This window comes from Agelaius tricolor, unplaced genomic scaffold (assembly GCF_023055355.1).
Source record: "Agelaius tricolor isolate 1412-34295 unplaced genomic scaffold, bAgeTri1.0.p SCAF_18, whole genome shotgun sequence".
In the NCBI taxonomy this organism is placed as follows: Eukaryota; Metazoa; Chordata; class Aves; order Passeriformes; family Icteridae; genus Agelaius; species Agelaius tricolor.
In genome coordinates, this window is record NW_027269278.1 from 15610894 (window position 1) to 15636774 (window position 25881).

At 63.2% G+C, this 25881-nt stretch overlaps 6 protein-coding genes across 6 annotated transcripts; 4 read left to right on the forward strand and 2 right to left on the reverse strand.

The window, feature by feature from the left end:
- The first annotated feature begins 38 nt into the window (after window positions 1-38).
- Window positions 39-1809, forward strand: PRELID1 (PRELI domain containing 1). The gene is made up of 5 exons (XM_071443539.1): window positions 39-213; window positions 448-673; window positions 752-865; window positions 1069-1147; window positions 1542-1809. Exons 1-5 carry the CDS (start codon window positions 122-124, stop codon window positions 1676-1678), a joined length of 648 nt encoding a protein of 215 aa, XP_071299640.1. The 5' UTR covers window positions 39-121; the 3' UTR covers window positions 1679-1809.
- Window positions 1810-1888: 79 nt separating this feature from the next.
- On the reverse strand, window positions 1889-3449 carry MXD3 (MAX dimerization protein 3). The gene is made up of 5 exons (XM_071443541.1): window positions 3157-3449; window positions 3054-3083; window positions 2838-2952; window positions 2576-2741; window positions 1889-2493 (listed from the first exon to the last, which is right to left on the reverse strand). Exons 1-5 carry the CDS (start codon window positions 3309-3311, stop codon window positions 2384-2386), a joined length of 576 nt encoding a protein of 191 aa, XP_071299642.1. The 5' UTR covers window positions 3312-3449; the 3' UTR covers window positions 1889-2383.
- Window positions 3450-3787: 338 nt separating this feature from the next.
- LOC139597970 (lateral signaling target protein 2 homolog) lies at window positions 3788-7105 on the reverse strand. Its single transcript, XM_071443795.1, has 11 exons — window positions 6894-7105; window positions 6682-6819; window positions 6388-6590; window positions 6216-6305; window positions 6019-6108; window positions 5805-5906; window positions 5246-5715; window positions 5006-5119; window positions 4754-4852; window positions 4506-4618; window positions 3788-4431 (listed from the first exon to the last, which is right to left on the reverse strand). The coding sequence occupies exons 2-11, from the start codon at window positions 6787-6789 to the stop codon at window positions 4300-4302; spliced, it is 1521 nt and encodes a 506-aa protein (XP_071299896.1). The 5' UTR covers window positions 6790-6819; window positions 6894-7105; the 3' UTR covers window positions 3788-4299.
- A 2159-nt stretch (window positions 7106-9264) lies between these two features.
- On the forward strand, window positions 9265-17041 carry FAM193B (family with sequence similarity 193 member B). Its single transcript, XM_071443542.1, is given in 11 exon segments — window positions 9265-9294; window positions 9296-9589; window positions 10848-11087; window positions 11748-11970; window positions 12153-12362; window positions 12639-13053; window positions 13996-14191; window positions 14574-14810; window positions 15334-16342; window positions 16451-16526; window positions 16671-17041. Coding segments are annotated over 11 exon segments (3027 nt in total). The 3' UTR covers window positions 16768-17041.
- Window positions 17042-17114: 73 nt separating this feature from the next.
- DDX41 (DEAD-box helicase 41) lies at window positions 17115-22783 on the forward strand. Its single transcript, XM_071443543.1, has 17 exons — window positions 17115-17271; window positions 17357-17455; window positions 17540-17699; window positions 17779-17853; window positions 18136-18196; window positions 18850-18986; window positions 19147-19219; window positions 19395-19548; window positions 19644-19780; window positions 19954-20116; window positions 20205-20336; window positions 20511-20582; window positions 20801-20897; window positions 21222-21371; window positions 21503-21574; window positions 21672-21782; window positions 22000-22783. The coding sequence occupies exons 1-17, from the start codon at window positions 17248-17250 to the stop codon at window positions 22134-22136; spliced, it is 1854 nt and encodes a 617-aa protein (XP_071299644.1). The 5' UTR covers window positions 17115-17247; the 3' UTR covers window positions 22137-22783.
- A 45-nt stretch (window positions 22784-22828) lies between these two features.
- On the forward strand, window positions 22829-25803 carry DOK3 (docking protein 3). Its single transcript, XM_071443546.1, has 5 exons — window positions 22829-22885; window positions 24206-24499; window positions 24622-24715; window positions 24793-24965; window positions 25047-25803. The coding sequence occupies exons 1-5, from the start codon at window positions 22829-22831 to the stop codon at window positions 25761-25763; spliced, it is 1335 nt and encodes a 444-aa protein (XP_071299647.1). The 3' UTR covers window positions 25764-25803.
- The last annotated feature ends 78 nt before the right edge of the window (window positions 25804-25881 follow it).

A 25881-nucleotide genomic window follows, 5' to 3' on the forward strand; every position in this document is an offset into this window, starting at 1 on the left:
CGGAACCGGGCGGGGCGTGCCGGAAGTGCGCCGTGCGGGGCGGAAGCGCGCGGCGGGGCGGGGCGGGGCGCGCGGGCCGCATGGCGGCCGCCCAGCAGGCGCGGGCCTGAGCGGCGGCCCCATGGGGAAATACTGCGCCAGCCTGGGCGTCCTCAAGGGGCCCTGGGACCAGGTGTTCGCCGCCTTCTGGCAGCGCTACCCCAACCCCTACAGGTGCGCCGGGGCTCTCCCCGCCCCCTTCCGCCGCTCGGTCCCACCTGGGATCGGTGCCACGCCCGGTCCCCAGCCCAGCCCGTTCCCCGGGGGTCCCGCGGGCTCCGGCCGGCGGGGATGGGTGTCCCGCACCACCGGTGCCCTCCCTGCCTTAGTCGTTCAGTTCCTGACGATTGCCAGCCCCGGGGGAGAACTGGCGAGGAGCAGGGCGTGATGTTTCCTTCCCTATTTTAGCAAACATGTCCTGACCGAAGACATCGTGCACCGGGAGGTAACGCCGGACCACAAGCTGCTCTCTCGGCGGCTCCTGACCAAGACCAACCGGATGCCGCGTTGGGCAGAGCGCTTCTTCCCAGCCAATGTCGCCCACTCCGTCTACATCCTGGAGGACTCTATCGTGGACCCCAAGAACCGAACCATGACCACATTCACCTGGAACATCAACCACGCTCGTCTCATGGTAGGTGCTGGGCTGGGCGGGTGCGTGGGGGCTGGAGGGGACCCAGCAGTGCCCACGGCCGGGCTGTGCCTCGTGCAGGTGGTGGAGGAGCGCTGCGAGTACCGGGTGAACCCCGAGAACAGCAACTGGACCGAGGTCAAGCGGGAAGCCTGGGTATCCTCCAGCCTTTTCGGCGTCTCGCGGGCCATCCAGGTGAGCTCAAGCAGTAAAGCTGCTGCTCTCCCCTTTCCTCGTGCTGGTTTTACACCCTTTGCCTTTGTTTCCCCCCATCCTCATGAGCTCTTGAGGCACCCAGAACCATCACTGTGAAAGTCACTCTGATTTTTCAAGCTGGGACAAAGCCCCAGGGGCTGTGTGTGACAGGGCTCACACCTTCACTGACTTTTCTCTTGCAGGAGTTTGGTCTGGCCAGGTTCAAAAGCAACGTGACCAAGAGCACTAAGGGATTTGAATATGTGCTAGCAAAAATGCAAGGTGGGCACCAAGGGCAGGCTGGGGCTGACCGGGATGGGTCTCTTGGAGTTAGAGGTCACACTGGGAACACTCCAGTCCATGGGCAGGTTGTTGCTTGAACTAATCTGACTGTGAAATCCTCACCCCTTGCCTTTGCCCTGTGTCTTGGCACAGCCTGCTCTTCCCTGAGTGGATCAGGCCAGCAGTGATTGCAGAGCTGGGCAAGGGTGTTGTGCAGGCAGGAGGGGGTGGAACGTGGTGACAGTCACGCCCCTGTGGTTCCCCTTTGGACGTGCCCTGACCTGCTGGGGGCAGGAACGCCAGGCTCATCTTCCTCCCTGTGTGGGGAAGTGCTTGGGTGGCAGGGCCGGTCTGGCGGGCACTCCTGTGGGGGTTAATGGCTTCCACGTTGTAGGAGAAGCTCCATCCAAAACACTGGTGGAGACAGCCAAGGAAGCAACCGAGAAAGCCAAGGAAACAGCTCTGGCTGCTACAGAGAAAGCCAAGGACCTGGCAAGCAAGGCAGCCACCAAGAAGAAGCAGTACGTGTGAGGGGCCAGCTGCACCAGGACAGATAGGAGACTCCTTAGATTTTATATTTTTAAAGAAACTGTATAAGTCTGACAATCAGCTGCTGCTTGACCCTTTCTGAGATGTAATTATCATTAAAGAATCTCCTCCCACCTCTGATTTGGCTGAGGCTGGCCTGGCTAGAGCAGAGCCCAGGGCTGCTCTGCACTCTGGGGGTGCAGCCCTCTGCAGGGAAGACACAGGCCAGGGTTTTACCAAGTGCCTTTACTATAAAAGTGTTGGGTCTGTACAAGAGAGCGGGGTGGCTGCAGGAGCATGAAGGGAGGTTCCTTAATGCACTCGTTTCCCCTTCCTGGCGCTCCAGGGGCAGGAGAACCTTCCTGTAGTCATGTCTGCAGTGGGCAGCACTGTCCCATACCCACATCAGGCAGCCCCCAGACTGCCCGTGGGTGCACAGGGGGAGGCAGGAGAGTGTCCTCAGTGACAGCCGGGCCTTCTTCCAGCACCTCTTCCAGTGCCTTGTGGTGCACAGCGGGTGCCACAGCGCAGTGCCAGCCCCATGCACCCAGTGCCACAGCCAGTGCCACCCAGCTGTGGGGGGGGTAAGGCCGAACTCTTGCCCCCATCTGTGGCCCCTTAGCCTGGCAGCTGTACTGGGGCTGGCCGGGGCTGGGTTTCCAGCAGGAAGGAGGCGGGCAGGCAGTGGAGGGAAGGCAGCGGGCGCCGTCAGGAGGCGGGGCTGTGGGGGCTGGAGTAGCTGTGGTCCCTCCCGGTGCCAAAGCCGGGCAGCAGGTCCCCGCTGAACACCACACCATCCACCTCTACCTCGGCATCCTCTGGGCACGGGGGAAGGCCGGGTCAGGCCCTTGGCTGCTTTCCCTCCCTGCCCACCCCCATTCTTTCTTTTCCCTTCCTTACCTTCCTCGGAAGGCTCTGAGAGCTGGGAGGAGTCCAGGCTGTCAGCCCGTGCCCGTTCCCCATCGGCGGGCAAGAGCAGCGATTCCAGCCGCCGCTGCAGGCTCCGCTGCCGGTCCCGCAGCCGGTCCTTGGCCCTTCGTGCCCTCAGTTCCTGCTCCTCCAGCCTCTGTGGGGGCCCGGTGAGCCATGAGCGGGGGCCGAGCTGGGCGGCCCTGTTGCCACACAGGAACCTCCCGACCCTGCCGGTGCCACCACCCCTCACCTGGATGTGGAGCCGGGCACGGTGCAGGAGGCTCAGCGTGGTGGAACGGGCCGGCCCCACGCCCAGCGGTACCTGCTGCTTCAGCCGCTCCAGGCAGCACCGGAGCTGGGCTCTCCTGCGGCCGGGCACGGCGGGAACGACACGGGGGTCAGCCACGGAGAGGCACGGAGGCCCTACCACCCCCTGCCCCGCCGCTCTCCCCCCACGCCCCCGTACCTGTGCTTCTCCAGCGCGTTGTGCACCGACCTGCGGGAGAGACCCGGGTGATCAGCACCGCCGCCACCGCCCGCCGCCGTCCATCCACCCATCCACCGCTCACCTGACGCTGCCCACGGCCCGGCGCGACGGCGCGGGGCAGAGAGCGGCGTAGCCGTGCTCGGCCCCGGCCAGGCCGAGCGGGTGCCGGTGCTCGCGGTGCTCCAGGAACTCGGCCGCCTGCAGCAGCACCTGGATGCGGCTGCCCGCGGGCTCCATGGCGGGAGGCTGGGGGGGCCGCGGGCCGCGCGCTCATTGGCTGCGGGGCGCCCCGCGCCGCTGACGTCACCTCGGCGGGCAAACAAATTCAGGCGGGAAAGCGCGTGCTTCAAATTTGAATCGGCGGGAGGGGACGGCGCGGGCCACGCCCCCCAGGCCCAGGCCACGCCCGTGTCGGTGTTTGGGCAATTCTCACCCCTGAGCCACGCCCCCTAAGGCCACGCCTCCAGAGAGTTGCGCCCGCCCACGCGCGTGCCCGGGCACGCGCGGGGCGCGGCGCGCCCGTGTCTGCCCGTGCGGGAGCGCGCCCGCCCGTGTCCGCCCGTGCGGGAGCGCGCCCGCCCCGCTGCCCCCAGGACCTCGTCCCCCGCCCCACCGAGCCCACGGGTGTCCCCACACCAGCCGCGCCCACCAGCGCGCCCGGGATCGCCGCGGCGCAGCGCCACACGGCCCAGACAGACGGGTTTATTATCTGTTTATTAAAATCCATAGGGTGGAGGCGATAAGGAGGGAAGGGGAGGGCCGGGCCCCAGCTCCCGGGCACGGCACGGCACGGCACGGGCGGCCCCGGGGCACCCGCTGTCATGTGAGGGCTCTTTGCACCTTCTCAGGCCAGGCCCCGAGGGGAGACTCTGCCCCGGGCCCAACAGCAGCCAAAGTTCACCTGAAAAAAAACCACCACGAAGCACATTTCCAGCCGGGGGGCAGGTGCACGGCAGCGGCAGGCAGCTCACCCAAAGCAGGGCAGGCCACGGTGCACCAGGAGAGAAGGTCCTGCACCCACCATCACTCCGCACGGGCTGCCGCCGTGTGTGGGGTCCTGCCCCTGTGCACCGGGGGAAGCCTAACGCCAGGTGGGGGGGTCCTGCCACCATGCCCACCGAGCTCTGAGGACAGCCACGGGGCCGAGGTGCTGCCCTGCAGCCCCGGAGCGGCCCTGGGCACCCAGCTGTGCGGCTCCTGCAGTGCAGATCGGGCAGAGGGGCTCTCACTGGCTCCGGGCACAGCGGGATGCGGGCGGGACGTGTGTGCTGTAGCAGTGGGTGCAGACACGTACGGGTTTGCTCTGGCTGTAGAAGGGCAGCACTGCGGTATTCGGTGAGCAGCGGGCACAGAAGATCTGCCAAGAGACCAGAGAGGGGCTGAGCTGGGTCCCCCAGTGACCCCACATGTCCCATCCCAGCCTTGTCCTACCTTCCCACAGCTGCGGCAGTGGTGCCGGCGGCGCAGCAGGGTGAAGGGCGAGCGGCAGGCAGAGCACTGGCTGCATGTGCTGTCCGGCACCCACTCGGGCAGGGGCCGGGCACCTGCTGGGCAAAACATCGGTAAAAACCCCTCAGCCTGGCTCCCCTCACAGCCAGACCCCCTAAGGCAGGATTGGGCAGGATCAGCCCCAGCCTCACACCCTGCCCCAGAGGCACAGCACCTGGGCAGCCCCTCACCTGCCCTCTGGAGCCTGGCAGCCTCTGCAGGGCGGGAGCACAGCGGGCAGTCAGCCACACGAGGAGCATCTGTCACACAGGAGTCACCATCTTTCTCTTCTGTGGGGACAAAGGTTGTAGCCCAGCCAAGCTGGAGCTGGGCGGGCACGATGGCCACGTTTTTCCCAAGCCTAGGGCTGTGGCCTTGTCTCACCAGGGATGAGCGATGGGCAGGGCAGAGAGCAGTCCCACATGTCCCTGGGGATTACTCACTGCTGTCACTTTGCTCCTGAGAGGGCTCCGCCTGCGAGCACACAATCTTGAAGACCGTTTTCAAGATGCTTCGCATGTCACTGGCAAAGTTGGTCTGGAGCTGATCGGCCACCCCTGCAGCAGGAGGGTGGGGGATCAGGGTGCTGGGGGTGTCAGGGTGCTGGGGGGTATCAGGGTGCTCAGGGGGATCAGGGTGCTGGGGGGATCAGGGTGCTGGGGGTTGACTTGGGGGTCACTCACCCGAGATGCAGACAAAGAGGGTGTGCAGCATGTCCTTGGTGCTGCTGTAGCGGGAGCGCAGCTCCGAGCAGCGGGCACCAGGGGTGGCACTGACCCCCACCCCTGGGCTGCTCCCAAGGGGCTGGGGGCTGCGCAGGGAGGAGGTGACCATTATACCAGGGATGGTGTGAGATATCCCTGTCCCAGTGGACAGGGATTTGCTATCTTGGCCCACTGCACACCCCTGCTGCCAGTCAGTGCCCAGGTCATCCACTGCACTGGGGGGTCCCAGTTGTGTCGTGCAGGTGGGGAGTGCTTGGGTGGCATTAGGGACCTCCAGAAGACTGAAGGGAGCAGGAGGGTCCACACTGGGCACAGCTGCCCCCCAGGCTGGGGGCGCCTCTGGACTGCAGGGATCCTCCTGTTCAGCTGTGCACAGGCTCCTCTCCAGCAGGCAGAGCTCCTCTGCTGACAGCACCCGCAACAGGTCCCTGCAGCGAGGGGTTGGCATCAGCTCCATGTCAGTGTCAGGGCCCCACTGCTGCCCCACAGCCCTGCCCAGTGCTCCCCCATTGCACACCTGATCTTCTTCAGGAGGTTGTAGAAGGGGCTGAAGACCCGGGACATCTCCTCAGGGCTCCGCTCCAGGCTGAGGGGTCCCTCGGGGTAGATGAGGAGACCACTGTGAGGGGACAGAGCCCAGCTCATGTCAGGGGTTGCCTGGGACCCCAAGTCCCCATGAAGAGAAGGGGCTAGTACAGGACAGGGAACATACCAGGGGCTGCTGCACCCACCTGATAATGGCCAGGCGAGGGATGGTGAACATCAGCAGTGGCTCATAGCCATCGATCATCTCCTGGGTCAGGTAGCCCAGGTGCAGTGCTCTGGGGACACACAGACACCCTTACAGGGATCTGAGCCTAGGGAGGCTGCCCATCCTTGGGGCTGGAGTCCCTGCAGCCCCCACCTGATGCAGAGCGCCCTCACTCACCGCTCCACTGTCTCACAGAAGAGCACGATGATCTCCTGCTGCCTGTAGATCTCATCAGGAGACTTCACTGCCACCAGCGAGGACACATAGCTGGAGAGACGGGGAGACTGTGAGGCCCCTACAGCCCTGGAACAGCCCACCACGACCCCAGCAGCCTCACCCTGCCCCTTACCTCAGCTCAAACTCTGCAAAGAGCCGGTCGAATTGGATGAGCACAGCCCGGACAGGCTCTGGGTAGGAGTTGGGCTGGCTCAGGCTTTGCTCCCGCAGCACTGTCCGGACCAGCTCCAGGCTGCACAGCAGATTCCTGGCCTTGGGCCGCAGCTGTGCCCCATCTGACTCCTCCATCTCCAGGAAGGTCCCAGCCAGGAGACACTGCCGGGACAGGGACTGTCAGCAGCCAGCACCCAAGGCAATGCCTGTCCCCAGGGTCAGCTCGGTGGGGTGTCCATGGCCCCGGGCTCACCTCGGCAGCAAACAGCATGTGGTTCCCCAAGTTGTCCACCAAGAGCTCCTCCGGGAACTTGACCAGGTAGTCACGGCTGTGCCGCTGTGTGGGGATGCACTCCTCCATGATGCGCTCCAGGACGGCCAGCAGGTGAGCCTGGGGACGGCAGGGGTGTCACCTACGGCCTCCCGGGGGACCGAGTGACAGCGAGGTCCGGGCTGGCCCCGTACCTGGCTGAGGTGGAGCTGGTTGAGGAGCACCAGGTACTGCTGCGGATCCAGCTCGGCGTCCAGCCCATTGATCTCGGCCACCACCCGTGTCACCCTCTCGTCGGCAAAGAAGAACTGGGAGAGCAGGCGTGGGTCGGAGCGCTGCGGGGAGGGCAGAGGGGTGATTGATGGTGGGGGCACCCCGCATCTCCACGTGCTGCTCCAGTGGGATCCCAAACCTCCCGCTCCCACAGCCGCGAGGGGATCGGACCCCACGGATCCACGAACACAATTGGAACAGGTACGTGGGACCTCCCACGGCAGCTTTGGCTCCTCCCGGGGAGCGCCGCCCTCCCCACCCACCCGTGCCTCAGTTTCCCCGGGGGCAGAGCAGGATGAACAAGCTCAGCCGCATCTCGGCAGCTTTGGAACCGATCCGTGCGTGGCTGTAAACACCGGGAAAGGTCCCCGGGAGTCCCCCCGCTTCTTCCTCCCGCTCCACCAGAGGATCCCCGGCCGCCCCCACTGCTCCCGGGATGGCCGCAGCTCCTGGATCGCCCCGACGGGCTCGTCCGGGGGCTCCGCCGGTCCCGGGCGCAGGGAGGGCGGCCCGGTTCGACCCTCCCCGGTCTCACCTTGGGTCGGCGGAGCCATCGGCGGAGGGCAGCGGGCAGCATGGCGCGTCCCGCAGCTCTGCCGCCGCCCGGCTCCCCGCGCCCGCCGCTCGCCGACGGGGCGGGTCGGCACCGGGCACCGCCCGGGGGGCGGATCGGAGCGGGTCCGCCCAGTCCCGGCACCGGGACGACCCGTCCCGCTCCTCGACGGACCGGTTCTCTGTGATGGGAAGGGTGAGGGTGCGTCTGCCGTGGGGCGGGATGGGTTTCACCGCCGGCTTTCCTTCCCGCTCTTGGTTCCCGTCTCAAATTCCCGACTGCATCCCCGGCTATCCTCCCCCGGTTCCTCTCTCCACGCAGCCCAACAATCCGTGGACAGGGACACCCCAGCGCTTCCCACAGCATTCCCGGAGTGATGGGGAACACCGGGAGAAGCACCCGCAGGCATCGTTACTGTGCAGGGCACGGGGAGTGGAGCGGGTAATGCAGTGGGAAGGGGATAAAGTGGCCCCTCGGTGGGACAAAGAGGAACCAAGTGGCCAAGAAGAGGTGCCGGGGGGTATTCGGGGTGTTGGCCACAGCAAACCACCCCGGCTGTGCCAAAGGACGTGTTTGCTCCAGACCTGGCACTGCTGGCCACAGGATGTGGGTGCCGATAATTCAGGTGGCTGGAAGCCTAATGGGGTGGAATCATGGGTAAAGAATCCGTGGAGGATGGTTGAACAAACACGGCAGTGGCACCTCCTCGGCTTCAGAAAGTCCCTGCGTCATGGCAGTGCCCCGGCTGTGCTGGATAGGTGCAGGCGTGGGACTGGCCCCGCTGTTGGGGCTCACTGTGTACCCCACAGGCTCCAGCTCTGTTTTCAGCCATGTCCTGGTTCCCCTGGATGGGGATCCCTGAGCACACAGTGAGATTGGAGCCCTGCTTGTCCTACAGGTCCCCACAGATCTGGGCACAACAATAAAAGAAGAATAAAACTATTAGAGAGTGTCCAAAGGAGGCTGCAAAGAGTCTAGAGGGGAAGTCACATGAAAAGCTGCTGAAGTCCCTTGGTCTGTTCAGTCTGGAGAAGAGGAGACTGAGGAGAGACCTCATTATGGGCTGCAGTGTCTTCAGGAGAGGCAGCCGAAGGCAGCTCCAATCTCTGCTCTCTGTGATAGTAACAGGACCCGAGGGAATGGCTAGAGCTGTGTCAGGGGAAGTTTAGATTGGATATTAGGAAACGGTTCTTTACCCAGAGGGTGGTCAGCCACTGAACAAGCTCCCCAGGGAAGTGATCATGGCCCTAAGGCTGACAGAGCTCCCGGAGCATTTGGACAATGCTCTCAGGCACAGGGTGAAATTCTTATGTCCTGTGCAGAATCATAGAGAAGTTTGGAAATGACCTTAAAAGATCATCTCATTCCATACCACTGCCATGCACAGGGACACCTCCCACTATCCCAGGTCGCTCCAAACCCCGTCCAGCCCGGCCTTGAACACCTTCAGGGATGGGGCAGCCACAGCTTCTCTGGGCAGCCTGGGTGCCTCCCCACCCTCGCAGGGAAGACTTTTTTCCTAATATCTAACCTAATCCCGCTCTCTTTCAGTTCGAACCGGAGGAGCTGCACTCTGATGATCCAGGTGGGGATACGATCGCGATGCACCCCCGATCTCGACTGGGGCGCGGGCGCCTGTAGGACCCGCGGGAGCCTCGGGGCGCGGGGCGGATTCGAACACGCGGCGCTGCCGCCGCTCCCCCTGCCCGCCAGGGGGCGCAGCGCTGCCCTCACCCAAGATGGCGGCGGCGGCTTCACCTCCCCGAGCGTTTCCCCCCTCCCTCCCTCCCTCCTTCCCGCGGGCAGGGGCCGGACGGGCCGCGCCGCCATATTGGCTGTTGTCCTGGCTGCGGCGGGCTCGCCATGACTCGCCGGCGGAACAAGGCGGCAACGGCGGCAACGGCGACGGCAGCGGCGGCAGGTGGCTCCGGGCCTCGCCGTGACAGGATGGCGGGTCCCGACGTCGGGCCTCCCCCGCCGCCACCACCACCGGAACCGCCCGCCCCGCCTGAGGTGGCGGCGGCGGCGGGCAGCGGCGGGGAGTCGGGCAGAGGCAGCGCGCAGGTACCGGGGTAGCGCTGCGGCGGGCACGGGGCTGGCTTCGAGGGGGGTTCAGCCTGCGCGGGGATGGGGCCCTGCCCCTTGCACCCCATCCCCCCCGGGCCCTGCCCATCCCCGCCCCGACCCCCGACTCGGAGCATCCCTGCGGATGGGGCTGGGAGCGCTCCCAGAGCGCCCCGCGGGCGGGCCCAGCCCCGCACAGCCTCGCACAGCCCCGCACAGCCCTGCCGCTGGGCGATGGCAGGTGGCTCCAGCATCCTCATTCAGCGCGCTTCTCCCTGCTGGACACACCTGGCTGGCGCCACCTGCTCCGGGTTGTGGGCAGCGAGGCGCGGGTGGGCGCCGGGCGTGGATGTGCTGGGTGGATTGGGGACAGCCGTGGTGTCACCAGCCGTGGTGTCGCCCGCCATGGTGGCGGTGTCAGCTGGGACACGGGGTGGCCCGGTTGCTCCCCCCTCGCCGTGGGTGGGCAGGGGGGCTGTGCCCCCACTCTGCTCTCCTTGGCCTCTGACCTTTGCTTCACCTTGAGCCTGCAGACGCCATCTGTTTGGCAGCAGCAGTTCAATGCACGGCTCATTGTGGCAGGGCCCCGCTGTGCCGGCAGACAATGGGGGCCCCCTCGCCCGCGCCACGCCGGGCTCGTCACGGCTGTCAGGGCTCCGGCGAGCCCGAGGGATGCAGCCCGGCTCCTGCAGGGAAGCCCCAACCTGGCTGTGCCTGTGCAGGGAGAGCGTGAAGCAGCACGGGGGGCTGCACCCCACCCTGGCGCATCAGCACCGCTGGCTGTGCAGAACAAAGAGGCGGGAGAGAGGGCTTGGGGCTCTTGGGTGACACAGTGGGGGCATCTTTGATGGGCAAGGAGGGAGAGCTGAGGCTGTCAGACCCACCCTTCATATCCCTTTCTGGGATTTCTGTGGGTGCTGCTTTGCCATGCAAGTACCCTCAGTCTCACTGTACCAGAGGTGATGATGGGAGTTGCTGATGGCTTCCCAGCCTTGCTTGGTGGCAAGGCTGGCTCTTTGGCATGCTGTGATCTTCCCAGAAGCCCAGACACTCCTAATCTGGCACATGGCAGGTTGGCAGCAGCTGGTCAGCCTGAGGCTGCTCTGCTCCAGTGGGAGAAGGTGCAATACCACATGTAGCCTGTAAGAATTTCCTTGGTTTAGTGTCAGCGTCCTGAAGTCTCCTTCACTGTCTCATCTGCCCCACATCTGCACCAGATCACACCTGGGTGACTCACAGTCTGTGTGTCCTTCCTCAGGTGCTGCCCACCGCCAACCAGTCCGTGCAGACCTGCTGCCTGCTCTGTCACCGGGAGCGCAAGGACTGGGGAGGGCCGTCCCACAATGGGCTGGTTTCCCCGGGCGAGAGGCTGCCACCCGACTTCGTGCCAACGCTCGTGCAGAACCTCCTGGGAGAAATGCCCCTGTGGATCTGCCAGAGCTGCCGGAAGAGCGTGGAGGAGGAAGAGCGACGGGCGGTGCAGGAGCAGGCCCTGGCGGTACGCGGTTATGGGGCTGGGGTTTGGAAGGCAGGGCTGTGGCTGTAGGGACAGGGCACTGACCGCCCTGTGGCACTGACTGCATGTGTGGGTCCCATCCTCACTCTGAGCTGTGTCCCAGACATCCCAGCCTTCACTTCCTTGCCCAGGGCTGCCTGTGGCTCAGCAGGGACAGGCCCTGTTGGGGCGGTGTGTGGTGCTGTGGAGGCTCATCCAGCAGCTTGCCATGGCTTGGAGCTGCCGGGCTGGCAAGGCTGACAGTGCCACTGCTTTCCTCTGCTGCACGTTGTGCCGCGTCCCCCAGCCCCGGGGCTGCTCCCTTCATGACGCAGAGAGAGGCAGTGGCTGCCAGGGCAAGTGCCTGCCTGTGCGTGGGGTTTGGGTAGAGGAGTTGGCTTCTGCTTGGCTTTATTTAACCCTGCCCTAGTGTGAGTGGGACCAGCACAGGGACACAGCACAGGTGTGTGGCCCTTGGCATGGCCCAGCCTCTGTAAGCCAGGCTGTGTTGGTGTGGATGTAGGGGGTGTTTGTCACTCCCAAGACAGTGATAAAAGTGGTTCACATGAGCTGAGCTCCTGCTGCAATGGAGGGAGTGTTGGTACTGACACCTGGGGGCCAAGGTGTCCCCTCAGCCACTTCATTCTGCGTTTCCTTTGATAGGTCTCCTTATCCCACACATCCTGCAAATCACAGTCTTGTGGGGGTGGCTCACACTCCTCTTCCTCCTCCTCCTCGTCTTCTTCCTCCTCGTGCCACGGGAACTCAGGGGACTGGGACCCCAGCTCGTTTTTGTCTGCTCACAAGCTCTCGGGCCTCTGGAACTCGCAGCACACCAACGGGACCGTGCAGGGCAGCCCCCTTGGGACTCCCCCAGCTGCACTAGGTGAGCTAAAGCTGGCTGTGGGGTTGAGCGGAGCTTTCTGCTCAGTTCTTGGCTTAGGTGGTTTCCTTGTGGGCAAGGGTGGGCAGGCTGGGCCTCTGAATCTCAGTACCAGTAGCACATGGGGCCCCTTTGAAAAGGGCAGATGGTGCTGGGATTCAGCCCCAGCTCTGCTCTCCTTCCAGGTGACAAGCATCCCAACCTTGCTCTGTCTCCGGAGTGCACCAGCCAGGTGTCGGCCATGGCGCCGGGGCTGAAGGCCTGTCCCTACAGCCACACGGCCTCTGCCACCTCCAGCACCGCCACACCGGGCTCGCCTCTGCCTACCTCACTCGACTTCTGCAAGACGCTGCCGAAGCAGTTCAAAAGCTTGTGCCGGAGGGCCACCCCGCCAGGTACATGCCCTGGGACAGCGCCGGCCGCCCCCTCCCGGCCTGCTGCTCCAGAGCCTTTCCTCTTGCCCTGTTCTCCATGGTGGGGCAGGGCCGGATCCTGTGGGGGGGGCACACTGACCCCAAGGCCCTGTGTGAGCAGGGATGGCTTCTATCCCAAGCATTCTGATGTCTGGGAGGAGAAACGGCTTGTGCAAATGTGGTGGGTGGCTCTGAGCATGGCCTTGGTCTGTGCAGCACAGCCAGTGTCTGACTGTCTCTGCTCCTGCCTCTCTGCAGGTGAGGCCTTCCACTCCTCAGAGCATCATCAGCACTCCGACCTCACTGCTCCTCCCAACAGTCCCACGGGCCTCCCCTCGCAGCCCCCGGCGCTGATCCCCTCCAAACAGACACCTCCCCACGCGGGGCCCTTCAGCTCCCCGCCGCACATCCCGCTGGGCACCTCCTCGCAGGCCGCGCTCTTCCCCGCTCCCAGCGCGCAGGCGGCGGCCCCCAAGCCGGTGTCTGAGTCCCCTCCAGCCAGCGCGGCCTCCCACAGCCCAGGGCCGTGCAAGAGCCCTCACCTGCCCCCCGCCAACGTGCCCCTGCTGAAGATGCCACCGCCGCTGTCGGGCTGTGCTCATCCCTGCAACGGGCACTGCAGCACTTCACTCATCCCTCCTCCTGCCTCCCACCAGCTGCCCAGCACGAACAGGTGAGTAAGGGAGCCCTGCCTGCTTCCAGCCTCTCCTTGCGGGGCCACGTACTTTTTCTCCCATCCCTGACCATGGATGCACTTCTCCCTGTGGAGGGACTGACTGCCCTGGCATGGTGGTGCAGGAAGCTGCTGTCTTTGTGGGCCAGTTCCACTGCTGCAGACCGAGGGTGAAGCTCTTTCTCTCCCAGCATGTGTTGCTCCTGTGGCAGTCCTTGGTTCTGTGGTGCAGAAGAGGCTGTGCTTGTCCTCCAGCTAAAAGACCCAAAGGAACACCCTGATCAACCTGCAGTTGGCCAACAGGATCTATGTCAGTGAGACCTGTCAGGCAGCTGTGGCACTGAGCAAAGGTCCTCAAGAAGATGAAGCCTGTGGACTAGTTCTGCTCACCTGTTCCTGCAGCCCTCTCTGGGCTGCCTGTGCCCTGGAAGAGAGCACATTGCTTCCTCTCTGCTAATTAGCTCTCTCTGTGGAGAGCTTGGGTCCTGAGCTGGATCTTGAGGAATGACACTGTGGGCTGTGCCCTGGTCTCCCTGTCTCTGATTTGGGTAGCCTGTGCCCTTGTGAGCTGGGCCTGCCTCACACGAGGATGTCTGGCAGCTGCACAGTCCCAGTGTTCCTCACCTGTGCTACCCAATACCCCCAGTGAGTACCATGCCCTGCCCTGCTCCCAGCCCAGGGCCTGGCTCACTGGGGCTCTGCTGCACCAGCCTCCTGCTGGCCAGAGGCCCTGAGGGCTGGGAGAGACAGATTGCTGCTCCTGTGGGCTCCTCGGGCATCTTCCCCAGAAGAGGAGAATGCAGGGGAGGGGGTTCGTCCTGCAAATCCTTCTGCTTGGGCACAAGCTTCCCCAGGAGGGCTGTCCGTACATGCATAGCATGGGACAATTTTTGAGATACCCTGGTGCCTGCTCAGCTCTCACCCTTCTCCCCTTCTCCTCAGGGACCCCTCTTGCAAAGGGCACAAATTCCCGAACGGTACCAGCTGCCACCCACCACAGCCCTGCGAGGCAGACGAGGGGCTCGGGGAGGATGAGGACAGCAGCTCAGAGCGCAGTTCCTGCACCTCCTCCTCCACCAACCAGAAAGATGGGAAGTTCTGTGACTGCTGCTACTGTGAGTTCTTCGGCCACAACGCGGTGAGTGAGGGGCTGGTCTGCAGCCACCCCCGGTCCTTGCTTTGGTGAGGAGACATCACTCGGCCCCTGTGCCCAGAGTGGGAGGTGGGCAGGTCTGGCCACAGCTGTTCCCTGCAGGCACGTACATCCCCCACTTCCTTTCTACCCTGCTTCATCAGCCTGCTGGTCCCTTGCTCCCGACTCGCAGCCGCCTGCCCGGCCCCAGGGCTCGGAGCAGCCAGCCAAGCCCTGTGGCTTCACGGTGGAAGAGCTCACTAGGGCTGTGCTGACTTGTCTTGCTGGGACTGCGGGGAAGGGAGTGGCTGGAAGGTCACAGGGGGAGCGGGGGCTGCCTGCCCCTCATGCTGGCTGGTGTCTGGCTGACAGCAATTGCCTTCCACAGCCCCCGGCCGCTCCCACGAGCCGCAACTACGCTGAGATTCGAGAGAAGTTGCGTTCTCGCCTCACCAAGAGAAAAGAGGAGCTGCCACAGAAACTGGGGCACAACAGCAGCTCAGGGGAGCCCGCTGTGGACCACCGCAATGTGGACGAACTGCTGGACTACATCAACAGCACAGAGCCCAAGCCCTTGAACAGTGCCAAGGCAGCCAAGCGGGCACGGCACAAGCAGAAGAAGAAGGTGAGGCTGGGCAGGGGCTGGGGCTGCAGGAGGACCGGGCAGGGCTATGCTGCTGGCAGGGCTTTTCTTTCTCTCCCTTTCATCCATTTGGGTTCTTGAATTCTGTGTCACTCTTACCCAAGGTGGCAGTAGTTCCTGTTCCCATGTAGGGCTCTTCCTCCCTCTGTTCCTGTAGAAGGTTGCTCAGCCCTCCTGGGTGCTTTGGGCTGCCCTATATGGTCTGCCCCATGTCACATTCTGACACCATGCATCTCTGGTAGGGAGAGGCGGTGCCATCATGGCTCTCTCTGGTGCCTGGTGCCCAGAGCAGTGTCAAGTGTGCAGTGTCCAGCTGTTGCAGTGTCCATGGGGGAAATGTGACAGTTTAGGGGCTGTGGAAGGTGTGGTGTAGCTGTGCTGAGCACCTGCCCTTGTTGTTTGCACCTTGAGTTTGCTGTCAGGCAAAGCTGGAGCAAAGCTCTGTGTCCTGCACCCATGGTTCTGTGGCCCAGCCCAAATGATCCTCATGGCACCTGTGTTGCAGGAGAAGGAGAAAGCCCAGCTGGAGGCAGAAGCCCAGAAGCGGGCAGAGCGTGCCCCTGCAGCCAGCCAGGCCAGGGAGCCAGCCGAGGAGAAGCTGCTGGAGTGGCCAGAGCTGGAGCTGGAGCGGGTGAACAGCTTCCTCAGCAGCCGGCTGCAGGAGATCAAGAACACCATCAAGGACTCCATCCGGGCCAGTTTCAGCGTCTACGACCTCAACCTGGATGTCAACGACTTCCCCAAGAAGGCAGCTGTCCTGGAGCAGAAGAACCTGCTCTCCAACCTCAACGGGTCTTCTGACCTGCAGGACATAGACCTGGCTCTGGCCCCGCTCAGCCTGGGCCCTGCCAAGAGCCACACACTGCTGCGGGGCGAGCCAGGCCCCCGATGGGGCGAGGGGCCCGGGGAGCCCCCGCCAGCCCCGGCGGCCGAGAACGGCGTGGTGAAACGCCTGAGCGCCGTGCCCAGCCTGTCCCGCATGATCTGGGTGCAGTCCAAGGCTGCAGACTCGGCTGTGGATGGCCCCGGGCCGGGCCTGGAGCCCCAGGAGGGGCCGCAGCCCAAGGGGCCAGAGCCGCCGGAGCCGCTGCCCGCGGGGAGCCGGCAGAGGAAGAACAAGCGGCAGAACGGGCAGGCAAAGAAAGGAGAGGGCAGCACAGCTGTGCCCAGCGGCCAGGCCCGGCTGGAGAGCCCTGGTGGGAAGGGGCAGGTGCTGGGAACCAAGCACCCTTCCAAGGCCAGTGCCCCGGAGCCAGCGCGGGCGAGCGGCTGCGCCGAGCCCGGGGAGAGTGGCAAGGGGCAGCCTTGGGCCTGCGGCAGCGCTGCCAGGGGGGACAAGGAGAGAACCAGCGAGTGGAAAGGCCGGAGGGGAGAGGGCAAAGCGGAGCTGCCAGAGCTGGCACCGCAGCAGCCACCTGCCCTGGCCACCCACCTCACCCTGGGGGGCTCCCCCCAGCCCAAGGGCAAGAGCAGGAAGAGCCGGAACAAAGTGGAGAAATCCAATACCTCGATCGGTGAGTGCTGGGAGCATCGTTGTGCACCACCATCCTCTCAGTGGCCCCTTGCCCAGCTGGCAGCCCCTCCCTGCCCTGCAGCGCTGACCCTCTGCTCTGCTTTCCCAGATGATGTATTCCTGCCCAAGGACCTGGATGGGGCAGAGATGGACGAGACTGACAGAGAAGTGGAGTATTTCAAAAGGTGAGGGGAGAACCATGTGGGGCTGAGCTCTGCCAGCAGTGCTGGAGGCATGAAGGGGCTGGGAGCTGGGTGGGGCTGGGGTCACAGAGGGGCTGGGGGTCCCGCTGGGCTGGGGGCTGACCGGGGCTGTCCTCTCCCTGCCAGGTTCTGCCTAGACTCGGCCAAGCAGACGCGGCAGAAGGTGGCCGTGAACTGGACCAACTTCACCCTGAAGAAAACCACTTCCAGCGCAGCCCAGTGAGGTGCGGAGGGGCCACCCCCACCCACCCACGGCCGCTCGCCTCTCCTCACTGTGCCCCCCGCCTCACCTTGGTGGGGTCCCCTCCTTCGCGGGGGGCCCCGGTGCTCTCCTGCCCCGCGGGGACCCCCGGGGCTCCCTCCATCCTCCTGCCCCTCCCCGCGGGGTGATCCCGGCCGTCCCGTCCCCCTCTCCGCGGGCACGCGGCTCCCTGTGCCGCGGGGAAGGACCGTGCTGGACCCAATAAAGAACTTTTTAATTTTTTATTTTATTTAAACCCCGGTGTCTGCTGCTTTCTGCCGCGCCGGGGAAATCGGGGGGCGGGAGCGAGGAGATGTAAAACTCATTCTGCCCAAGTTTGGCCGCCGCGGGGACCCGTCGTGCCGAGTCGCAGCTCCCGCCCAGTGGCGCCCCCTGCGCGTTGCTAGGCGATGGCGGTGTGCGCGATGACATCACGTCCTGTGTGTCTTCCGGGAAGGAGCTATGGAGGCCGTGGCGGAGCGGAAGGTGGGAACGGGCCTGGCCCTCGGTACCGCCCGCTTCGCGCTCCCGGTGCCGCCCCAGGCTCCCCTCAACTTGTGTCTCCCCACAGAGGCAGCGCGAGGAGCCGGCGGACACGTCCGATCTGTCCGGAGAGGATGATGACGACTACGTGCCCTACGTGCCCGTCAAGCAGCGCAAGCAGCAGATGGTAATGGGGTAACGGGGCTGCCCGGGGAGGGCTCCGAGCAGCCCTCCCGCCGCCGGGCTGCTCACTCCGTCCGCGTCCTTCCAGCTGCAGAAGCTGCTGCAGATGCGGCGGAAGGTGGTGTCCGAGGAGGAGCAGCGGGACAGCGGGAGCGAGCAGCGCGGTGACGAGGATGACATCCCGCTGGGACCCCAGTCCAACATCAGTCTGCTGGACCAGCACCAGCACCTCAAGGAGAAGGCGGAAGGTAAGGGAGGGGTAGGCGGCGGCACTGGGTGGCTTTCAGAGGACAGCAAACGCCCTCATTGTTTCTTGCTTTCCCCCAGCTCGGAAGGAGTCAGCCAAGGAGAAGCAGCTGAAGGAGGAAGAGAAGATCCTGGAGAGCGTGGCAGAGGGCCGAGGTGAGTGGGAGCTCTGTGTCTCAGATGTGTCTCCAGAGCTCCCAGGGCAGCAGGAGAGCTGGAGGTGACAATGGGCGCCCTCAGCTGGCACTGCCTGCCTTAGCTCAGACATGGCTGTGACAGGGCTCTGGGCACAGCAGCACTGGGTGTTCCTGTGCCAGAAGGGCTGTCTGTGCTGCTCCTCCTCTTCTGTCTCCAGACATGATCTCCCAAACTGTTTGCCCAGTGAGGTTGATGAGGATGAGGAGAGTTTGCTCTGACTGATGATGTTTGCTCCTGCAGCTCTGATGTCGGTGAAGGAGATGGCCAAGGGCATCACCTATGATGACCCAATCAAAACCAGGTGGGTTTCACAGCACAGCTCAGAAGTTGTCCTTCTGAAAACATCAGTTCATGGTGGCTGAAGAGAACTAAAACCCGCAGAGTCTTGCAGGAGCAGTGCAGCTCTGCAGCCTCTTGCCTGAGTGACTGGGTTTGTGTCATTATCTGTAAAATCAAATGCTTTTGAGTCACATTGGATGTTGTTTTGTATAGAATAAAGTTTGATAAAGGACATTTATGTTAAACTAGAAGGTCTGAGGGTTGGTCTTCAGGTCTGGGAGGTCACGAAGCCAGAGAAAGAGTCTGGAGGAACCTTTGGAGCCAGTGCTGCTTGAGGCAGCAGTGTGAAGGTGGTGATTAATCAAAGATTGGACTCATTGATCTCAGAGGCCTTTTCCAACTTCAGTGATTCTGAGGCAGTGTCAGAGAGATGATTGAGGTGTGTCCAGATGTTTTTGGCGTGTTCCATCCACCATCCATAGGCTGTTCTCAGCTGTTATTCATGGAACTGGCTCAGATCTGCTCCTGCACTCACTCCATGGAGCCCCTTGGGGTTACCTCTTTTATCTGGGAGGATATTGGAGCCCAACAGGGAGTTCCCCTGAATTCCTCAATGGGAGCTGCTGGTTCTGGAGCCCTGGCCTCATTGTGCACCTGTTTCTGTTGCTACCACAGCTGGAGAGCCCCTCGCTACATCCTGGGCATGTCGGAGGCACGGCACGAGCGCGTGCGCAAGAAGTACCACATCCTGGTGGAGGGGGAGGGCATCCCACCCCCCATCAAGAGCTTCAAAGAGATGAAGTTCCCAGCAGGTAGGCCAGGAGTGGAGCCTGGAAGCGATCCCACCTTTTTCCTGGCTGTTGGCCTGAGGGGTGTTTGTCACTGGTGGAAGAGCTGCTGCTGGGACCTGAGTGGGAAAAGAGAGGAAATGGTTCAGGTCATGAACGTGCGTTGTCCCTTGTTCTCTGACAGCTATCCTGAGAGGCTTGAAGAAAAAAGGAATCCAGCAGCCAACACCCATACAGATCCAAGGCATCCCCACAATGTGAGTGCTCTGTCCCCATCCCAGAGTAGTGAGCAGTTGTTCCCACAGCCCACTCAGGGGTGCGGACCAGGGGCTCTTCCCTGGTGATAGATGCACCCTGTCACCTTGTTCAGCCCTGGAGGTTTGAGCTGTTCCATCATGTTCCTCCTCTCCACTGGCCCCATTTCTTTGGCAGACTCTCAGGAAGGGATATGATTGGCATTGCATTCACTGGCTCTGGGAAGACCTTAGTGTTCACCCTCCCTGTGATCATGTTCTGCCTGGAGCAGGAGAAGAGGCTGCCATTCTCTAAGCGAGAGGGACCCTATGGACTCATCATCTGTCCCTCGGTGAGTGCCAGGAGGAGGCTGGGATTGACTTGCAGTTGCAATCCTGAATTCTGCCTGCACAGAGCTGTAGGAACGAGCTGGTTTTGTCTCTGCAGCGGGAGCTGGCCCGGCAGACCCACGGCATCCTGGAGTACTACTGCCGCCTGCTGCAGGAGGATGGGCTGCCCCCGCTGCGCTGCGCCCTCTGCATCGGGGGCATGTCTGTCAAGGAGCAGATGGAGACCATCAAACAGTAAGACCTTCTGGGGGAGTCCATGGGGCTGGAGCTGCTCTTTGCTGGCAGGGAGCTAAGGAGTGGCACCCTGGCTTGAGGAGAGCATAGGGGTGAAAGCTGTGTGCCAGGGAGGTGTCCTGCATGGGGCAGGAATGCCAAGGGCCTGACTGCAGCCTCCTCTCACCCCACAGTGGGGTGCACATGATGGTGGCAACCCCCGGGCGCCTGATGGACCTGCTGCAGAAGAAGATGGTGAGCCTGGACATCTGCCGGTACCTGGCCCTGGATGAGGCTGACAGGATGATCGATATGGGCTTTGAGGGGGACATCCGCACCATCTTCTCCTACTTCAAGGTACTGAGCTGCCACGATAGGGGCACCCTGAAGCTCAGTCCTCTATATACCAGGTTGGGTGAGTGCTGAAGGCTTCTTCCCTGTGCAGGGCCAGCGGCAAACCCTCCTCTTCAGTGCCACAATGCCCAAGAAGATCCAGAACTTTGCCAAGAGTGCCCTGGTGAAGCCCATCACCATTAACGTTGGGCGAGCAGGCGCTGCCAGCCTGGATGTTGTGCAGGTGAGGTCTTTGGGTGCTCCCTTGTGCCTGTGTGGGAGGCCAGAAACATTCATGAGGGCACTTAATTCCTTTCTCTGCCAGGGAGCTGGGGTTCATGGCCCTCCTTCTCGGCTAAGGGGTACCAAGCAGTGGCAGTTCCTCTGCTGCCTGACCCATGTCTCTGCTTGTTCCTAGGAGGTGGAGTATGTGAAAGAGGAGGCCAAGATGGTGTACCTGCTGGAGTGCCTGCAGAAGACCCCCCCACCTGTGAGTATGCTGAGGACAATGTGGTCACGCTGGGGCATGGGGGAGTTGGGAGGAGGGACCCCCTGTGTGGAGTGGGCACATGACTGAGCCATGCTGGGGATCAGCAGTGCTGTGTGCTCTGCTCAGTAAGAGGGAATGGGCTTCCCCAGGGGGCTGTGCTGGTGCCAGCAGTGCCAGCTTGCAGAAAGGGCTCTGATATGATGCCTGTGCTGCCCCAGGTGCTGATCTTCGCAGAGAAGAAGGCAGATGTCGATGCAATCCACGAGTACCTGCTGCTCAAGGGTGTGGAAGCTGTGGCCATCCATGGAGGGAAAGGTCAGTGAGGATCCCAGAGAGGCCTGGGCTCCTGTGTGACCCCACTCCTGCCAGGAATGTGTGTGGCCATGGGAGGTGCCAGCTTGGAGCAGTTGTCGATGGTGTGAGGAAGGGCTGTGACAGTGTCAGGCGTGAGCTCCACGTTGTACAGAGCAGGCATAAACACAGTGCAGGTCCCTATGGGATGTAGAGGCCCCTCTGCTCCCTCACTGGGAGAAAGGCTGCCCAAGGAGGCGATGCTTGACTCTGAGGCCACAGTGTTTGCTGCAGTAGGTAGGGCTGGGAGCTCTGCCCTCACTGATCTTCTCTGCTGGGCCTTTGCAGATCAGGAAGAGCGGACAAAGGCCATTGAGGCCTTCCGGGATGGGAAGAAGGATGTCCTGGTTGCCACTGATGTCGCTTCCAAGGGCCTGGACTTCCCAGCCATCCAGCACGTCATCAACTATGACATGCCAGAGGAGATTGAGAACTATGGTGGGCACTGGGCCTCGTGGGAGGGGTCTAGAGGCCAGAAAGGCTCTGTGCCTGTCCCTGCAGTGTCCTGGGGCAGGGATGGTCTGTCACACTGTGCTCACCCAGGGCTGATCCTGTCCCTGTCTCCACAGTTCACCGCATCGGGCGTACGGGCCGTTCAGGCAACACTGGCATTGCCACCACCTTCATCAACAAGGCGTGTGGTGAGGAACAGCACAGGGCTGGGGGCAGCTGGGCAGTGCCAAGGGGGTGTTCTGAGCAAGCAGGATGGCTTTGCCTGACCTGTGTCTCTGCCCCCAGATGAGTCAGTGCTGATGGACCTGAAGGCTCTGCTCCTGGAGGCGAAGCAGAAGGTGCCACCTGTGCTCCAGGTGCTGCACTGTGGGGATGAGACCATGCTGGACATCAATGGTGAGAGACCCCAGGCTCACACAGGGACCCCCATGGGGCTGCTGCAAAACCTGGGCTCTGGAAGGGACCCTCCAGCTCCCAGTGCCACAACACTGAGGAGACACTGGTGTAGCTCCTTGGTTCTGGGGTGGGGGCTGCTGTCCCCACTGTGTGGCAGTGTATTGTTCTGGCATGTCACTGTGCTGTTCTGGCCTTGACCCCATCTCTCCCATTGCAGGTGAGCGGGGCTGTGCCTTCTGTGGTGGCCTGGGCCATCGCATCACCGACTGCCCCAAGCTGGAGGCCATGCAGACCAAGCAAGTCAGCAACATTGGCCGCAAGGACTACCTGGCCCACAGCTCTATGGACTTCTAGCCTGGAGGGTGTGCTGCTCCTGGGTGGGCCTGGGTTTCCTGTCAGCCCAGGGGCCTGCCTTGCACTGCTGTGGGCCCTTTTCCAGAATTTTGGTCACTGGGACTGTTGCCAGCTCAGCCTGACGAAGCTCCTGTCTCGGAAGGAAATGTATGGAGCCGTGCTGCAACAGCCCATTACATCAATGCTGTGTTGGGCAAGCAGGTAGCAGTGCCTCAGGGCAAGAGAAAGCCCCAGGTGGGGCGACTGCTCTGCTGCCTCTGCCAACCCCATGCAGTGGTGAGGTCAGGGTCTTGTGTTGCTCCTCACAAATCCACCCAGTTTCTCTGGGCCCATCTCCCTCACCTGGATTTGTGCATTCTCGGGTGGCTGTTCCTGTCTCCCCGGACGTGCTGGGAGGACACAGCCAGGGTGAGGTGGAGCATGCCATGCTCATGTCAGGCGCTCCCCGAGGTGCTTCCTGTGCTCTGCCCCCGCGTTCTGCCCCACTGCCCTGCTCTGAGGGGGAGGGCGGGCACATGGACACCTCCTGTGGCCCAGCCTCTGCCCCCCATCCCACACCCCAAAAAGGGGAAGTCTCTCTGAGACGGAAGTCTGCCCCATGCCTTTCCTTCGACTGCAGCAGTCACATTTTCTGCGCTGTGGGTAGCCAGAGTCCCTTATCCTTGCGCTGGCTGCCAGGGTGAACTGGGCCCATGGAGAGACCAGTGAAGGATGGGATCCTTTATGTGCAGCACACCAAATTTGGAAAGGTAAAGTGTGGATTTGGGGTTGGTAGAGGGTTTGCCCTGGGGCTGGGGCCCTCAGCTGGGCCTGGGGCTAGGCCCTCAGCAGCCTGGGAAGGGGCGACTGGAGCCAGACCCATTGGAGCTGCCCTTGGGGGAGCCATGGGCTCAGCAGCTCCATAAGTGGGGCTTTCCTGTGGGGCTGAGGGGACCCATCTGTGTGGGCACCCACTCTGGCTCGCCCGTGTGTTGGGTTCTTCTTGCTTGGTCACCACGTGAGTCTCAGTGGAAGAATAAATATGTGTTAATATGGCGCAGCTCCAGCGTTTGTGTGAGTGTGTGTGTGAGTGGGGCCCTGGGCCAGCACGTGGGACGTGTCTCTGTGCCCTCCATCGGCCTGCCCCTGCGGGGCCAGCACCATCCAGCAACACCCTGGTGGCTTGGGCTGCTCCTCTGTGCCCTTGGAGGGGGCACTGAGTGCCACAGCCCTCGGGGCAGGGTATGGGCGACACAGTGAGAGTACCTGGGGTCGGGCCAGCTCCAGGGAGCTGTCGGGTGTGGGCGAAGTAGGTCGGGCTGGTCACACCATGGTAGGGTGGCCGTGTCCTGTGGGGGTCTCAGTGGATGTGTGGGGCTGCAATTGCACTCTGACCTCCCTGCTGAACAAGAACCAAGACCCGGAAGCTCAGCAGGCAGCCCCTGTGTGTGACGAGCTGGTGCCCTGCCATGGAGGAGGCAGGTGGGCTGGGGGTGGTGGGTATTTTGGGTGCTTGGCTGCATCTGGTTCCTGCAGGGCGGAGGCTCTGTGCACTTTTGAGGTATATGGTGGCATGCGCCCCCGCTATCCCATGACAGACTGGCATGGTGCTGGTGCTGCAGAGGCTCCCCTGGGAGGAAGCAGGCTGCTCAGCAGATGTGAGGCTGCCAGCAGGAGCCTCAGCAGCTCAAAATGGCTTTAATTTGCATCAGGGTCTGTCCTGAGAACAGCTCGAGAGCTCAGCGAGAGCTCAGCTGCAGGTCGGCAGGCCAGCACTTGCAGCAGGGAACAAAGAGCAGGACCTGGTGCTCAGAGAGCCAGGAGTGAGTGTGACTCACCCAGTGAGCCGTGCCAAGCCCGCTCAGGGCAAGGCCCCCCTCAGCCCAGCTTCAGGCCTGCCCTGCCCCACAGTTCAGGGGTCTGTGCTGGGCCCTGTTCTCTGTGCCCTCCAACAACACCTGGCAGGTGTGCGCCGGGACTCCCCCATGCCCTTCTGTGCCCTGTATGGAGGGCAGTGCTGCCAAATAGATACAGCAGCCAGCTCTTTGCTGACCCATTTTTTCCCTGCCTTTGCCCTTTCTATGCATTAGAGGTCCTGGAGGAAGATGCGAGCCCAGCTGTTTGCTGCCAGCCCATCCGGCGTGGCCCGCATGGAGAAGTTTGACGTGCGGGATGATGGCACGGTCCCAGAGAAGATGTCCCTGCAGCGCTGTGCCCGCCGCGTGATCCGCCTCTCTGACTGCGTCTCCGTGGGCCCGGCGGGCACCCAGAGCTGCCCCAAAGCCACTGCTGCCTTCTACCTCACCACCACGGAGAAGAGCTATGTGCTGGCAGCCGAGCAGCGCGATGAATGGATCACCCAGCTCTGCCAGCTGGCCTTCCAGGTACCAAGGGGTCTGGCAGAGCCAAGAGCCCGACTTGGGTGAGCTGGGAAGCTCCAGGGCAGGCAGGGGAATTGTGCTCTCCCCCTCCTGTCCCAGGTCATATTCACATCCTTTTGTTTCAGGGTGGAAAAGAGACAGTGCCGAATAATGCCAGGACCCAGCCCAGCCCCGCTGTCCCCATGGAGGAGAATTCTCTCTATTCGTCATGGCAGGACTGTACGTGCAGGGGTGGTGAAGAGGGCTGGGGTGGGCTGCAGCTCAGTGCTGACCCCTGGTTTTTTTGGCTCCCACAGTGACTGAATTCTTGGTGCTGGTCGTCCAGACAGACGCAGCCACCCGCTGCGGGCTGCACGGGCACTACCTGCTCTCAGCCCTTCCCCAGAGCCTGACACTGAAGGACCCCCAATCCCGACAGCCCCTGCTCACCTGGCCCTACCCCTTCCTTCGCAAGTTTGGCCAGGATCAGGTGAGTCCCCCACTCCCTTTTGGGGGCTGTTGCCTGCCCAGGGTGGGTGGCAGCCCCTCACCCTCCCCTCTGACCCTGCAGGCTGTCTTCTCCTTCGAGGCTGGCCGCCGCAGTGACTCCGGCGAGGGCACCTTCACCTTCAGCACCCCACGGGCCCCTGAGCTCTGCCGGGCTGTGGCTGCTGCCATTGCCTGCCAGCAGCAGGGCAAGGACACCCTGGAGCCCAGACTCTTCTGTGTCTCAGAGCCCCAGCTCTTTGCACAGGGCCTTGATCCCCAGCCCTGGGGGCCTGGGAATGATGATCCCCAGCCCAGCTCAGCCCTGGGGGGCACACAGCCTGCCTCCCACCCCCCTGCCAACCTCCTCCGCTTCACCCCACCAGAGCCAGAGGCCTCATGCCCCATCGTCTATGCCTCCATCGCCCGGGGCCAGCAGCCCCTCTTTGTGTCAGGGCAGCCAGGCTCTGGGGAGCCCTGGGCCGTGGGGAAGCCGCTCCCTGAGCATCTCTACGAGAACATCTTCACTGCAGAACCACATCCAGCCAGGGCCCAGGAAGAGGAGGAGGAAGGGCAGTGGGAGCTGGGGTGCCGACAGGCCCCCGAGGGCCACAGCAGTGAGGGGGGACCCGTCTATGACAACCGGGCCGCCATGGCACCGACCTCCCGGGCCGCGGGCTGGGGGCGTGGAGGGCAGGATGCGCTGTCAGGGCGCTCCGGGCACAAACCTCACAGCACCCTTCGGGCCAAGCTGGTGCGGCTGCTGAGCCGGGAGAGCCCTGGAGCGCGGGACTGGGCTTGATGTGGCCGGTGCCGTTCGGTCAATAAAGGCCCTTCCCGGACCCGGCTCCGCCGCCGCTGTGAGGAGTGGGGGGGGCGGGCGGGGCAGCTCGAGCCTCCCCGCTAGAGGGCGCCGCCGT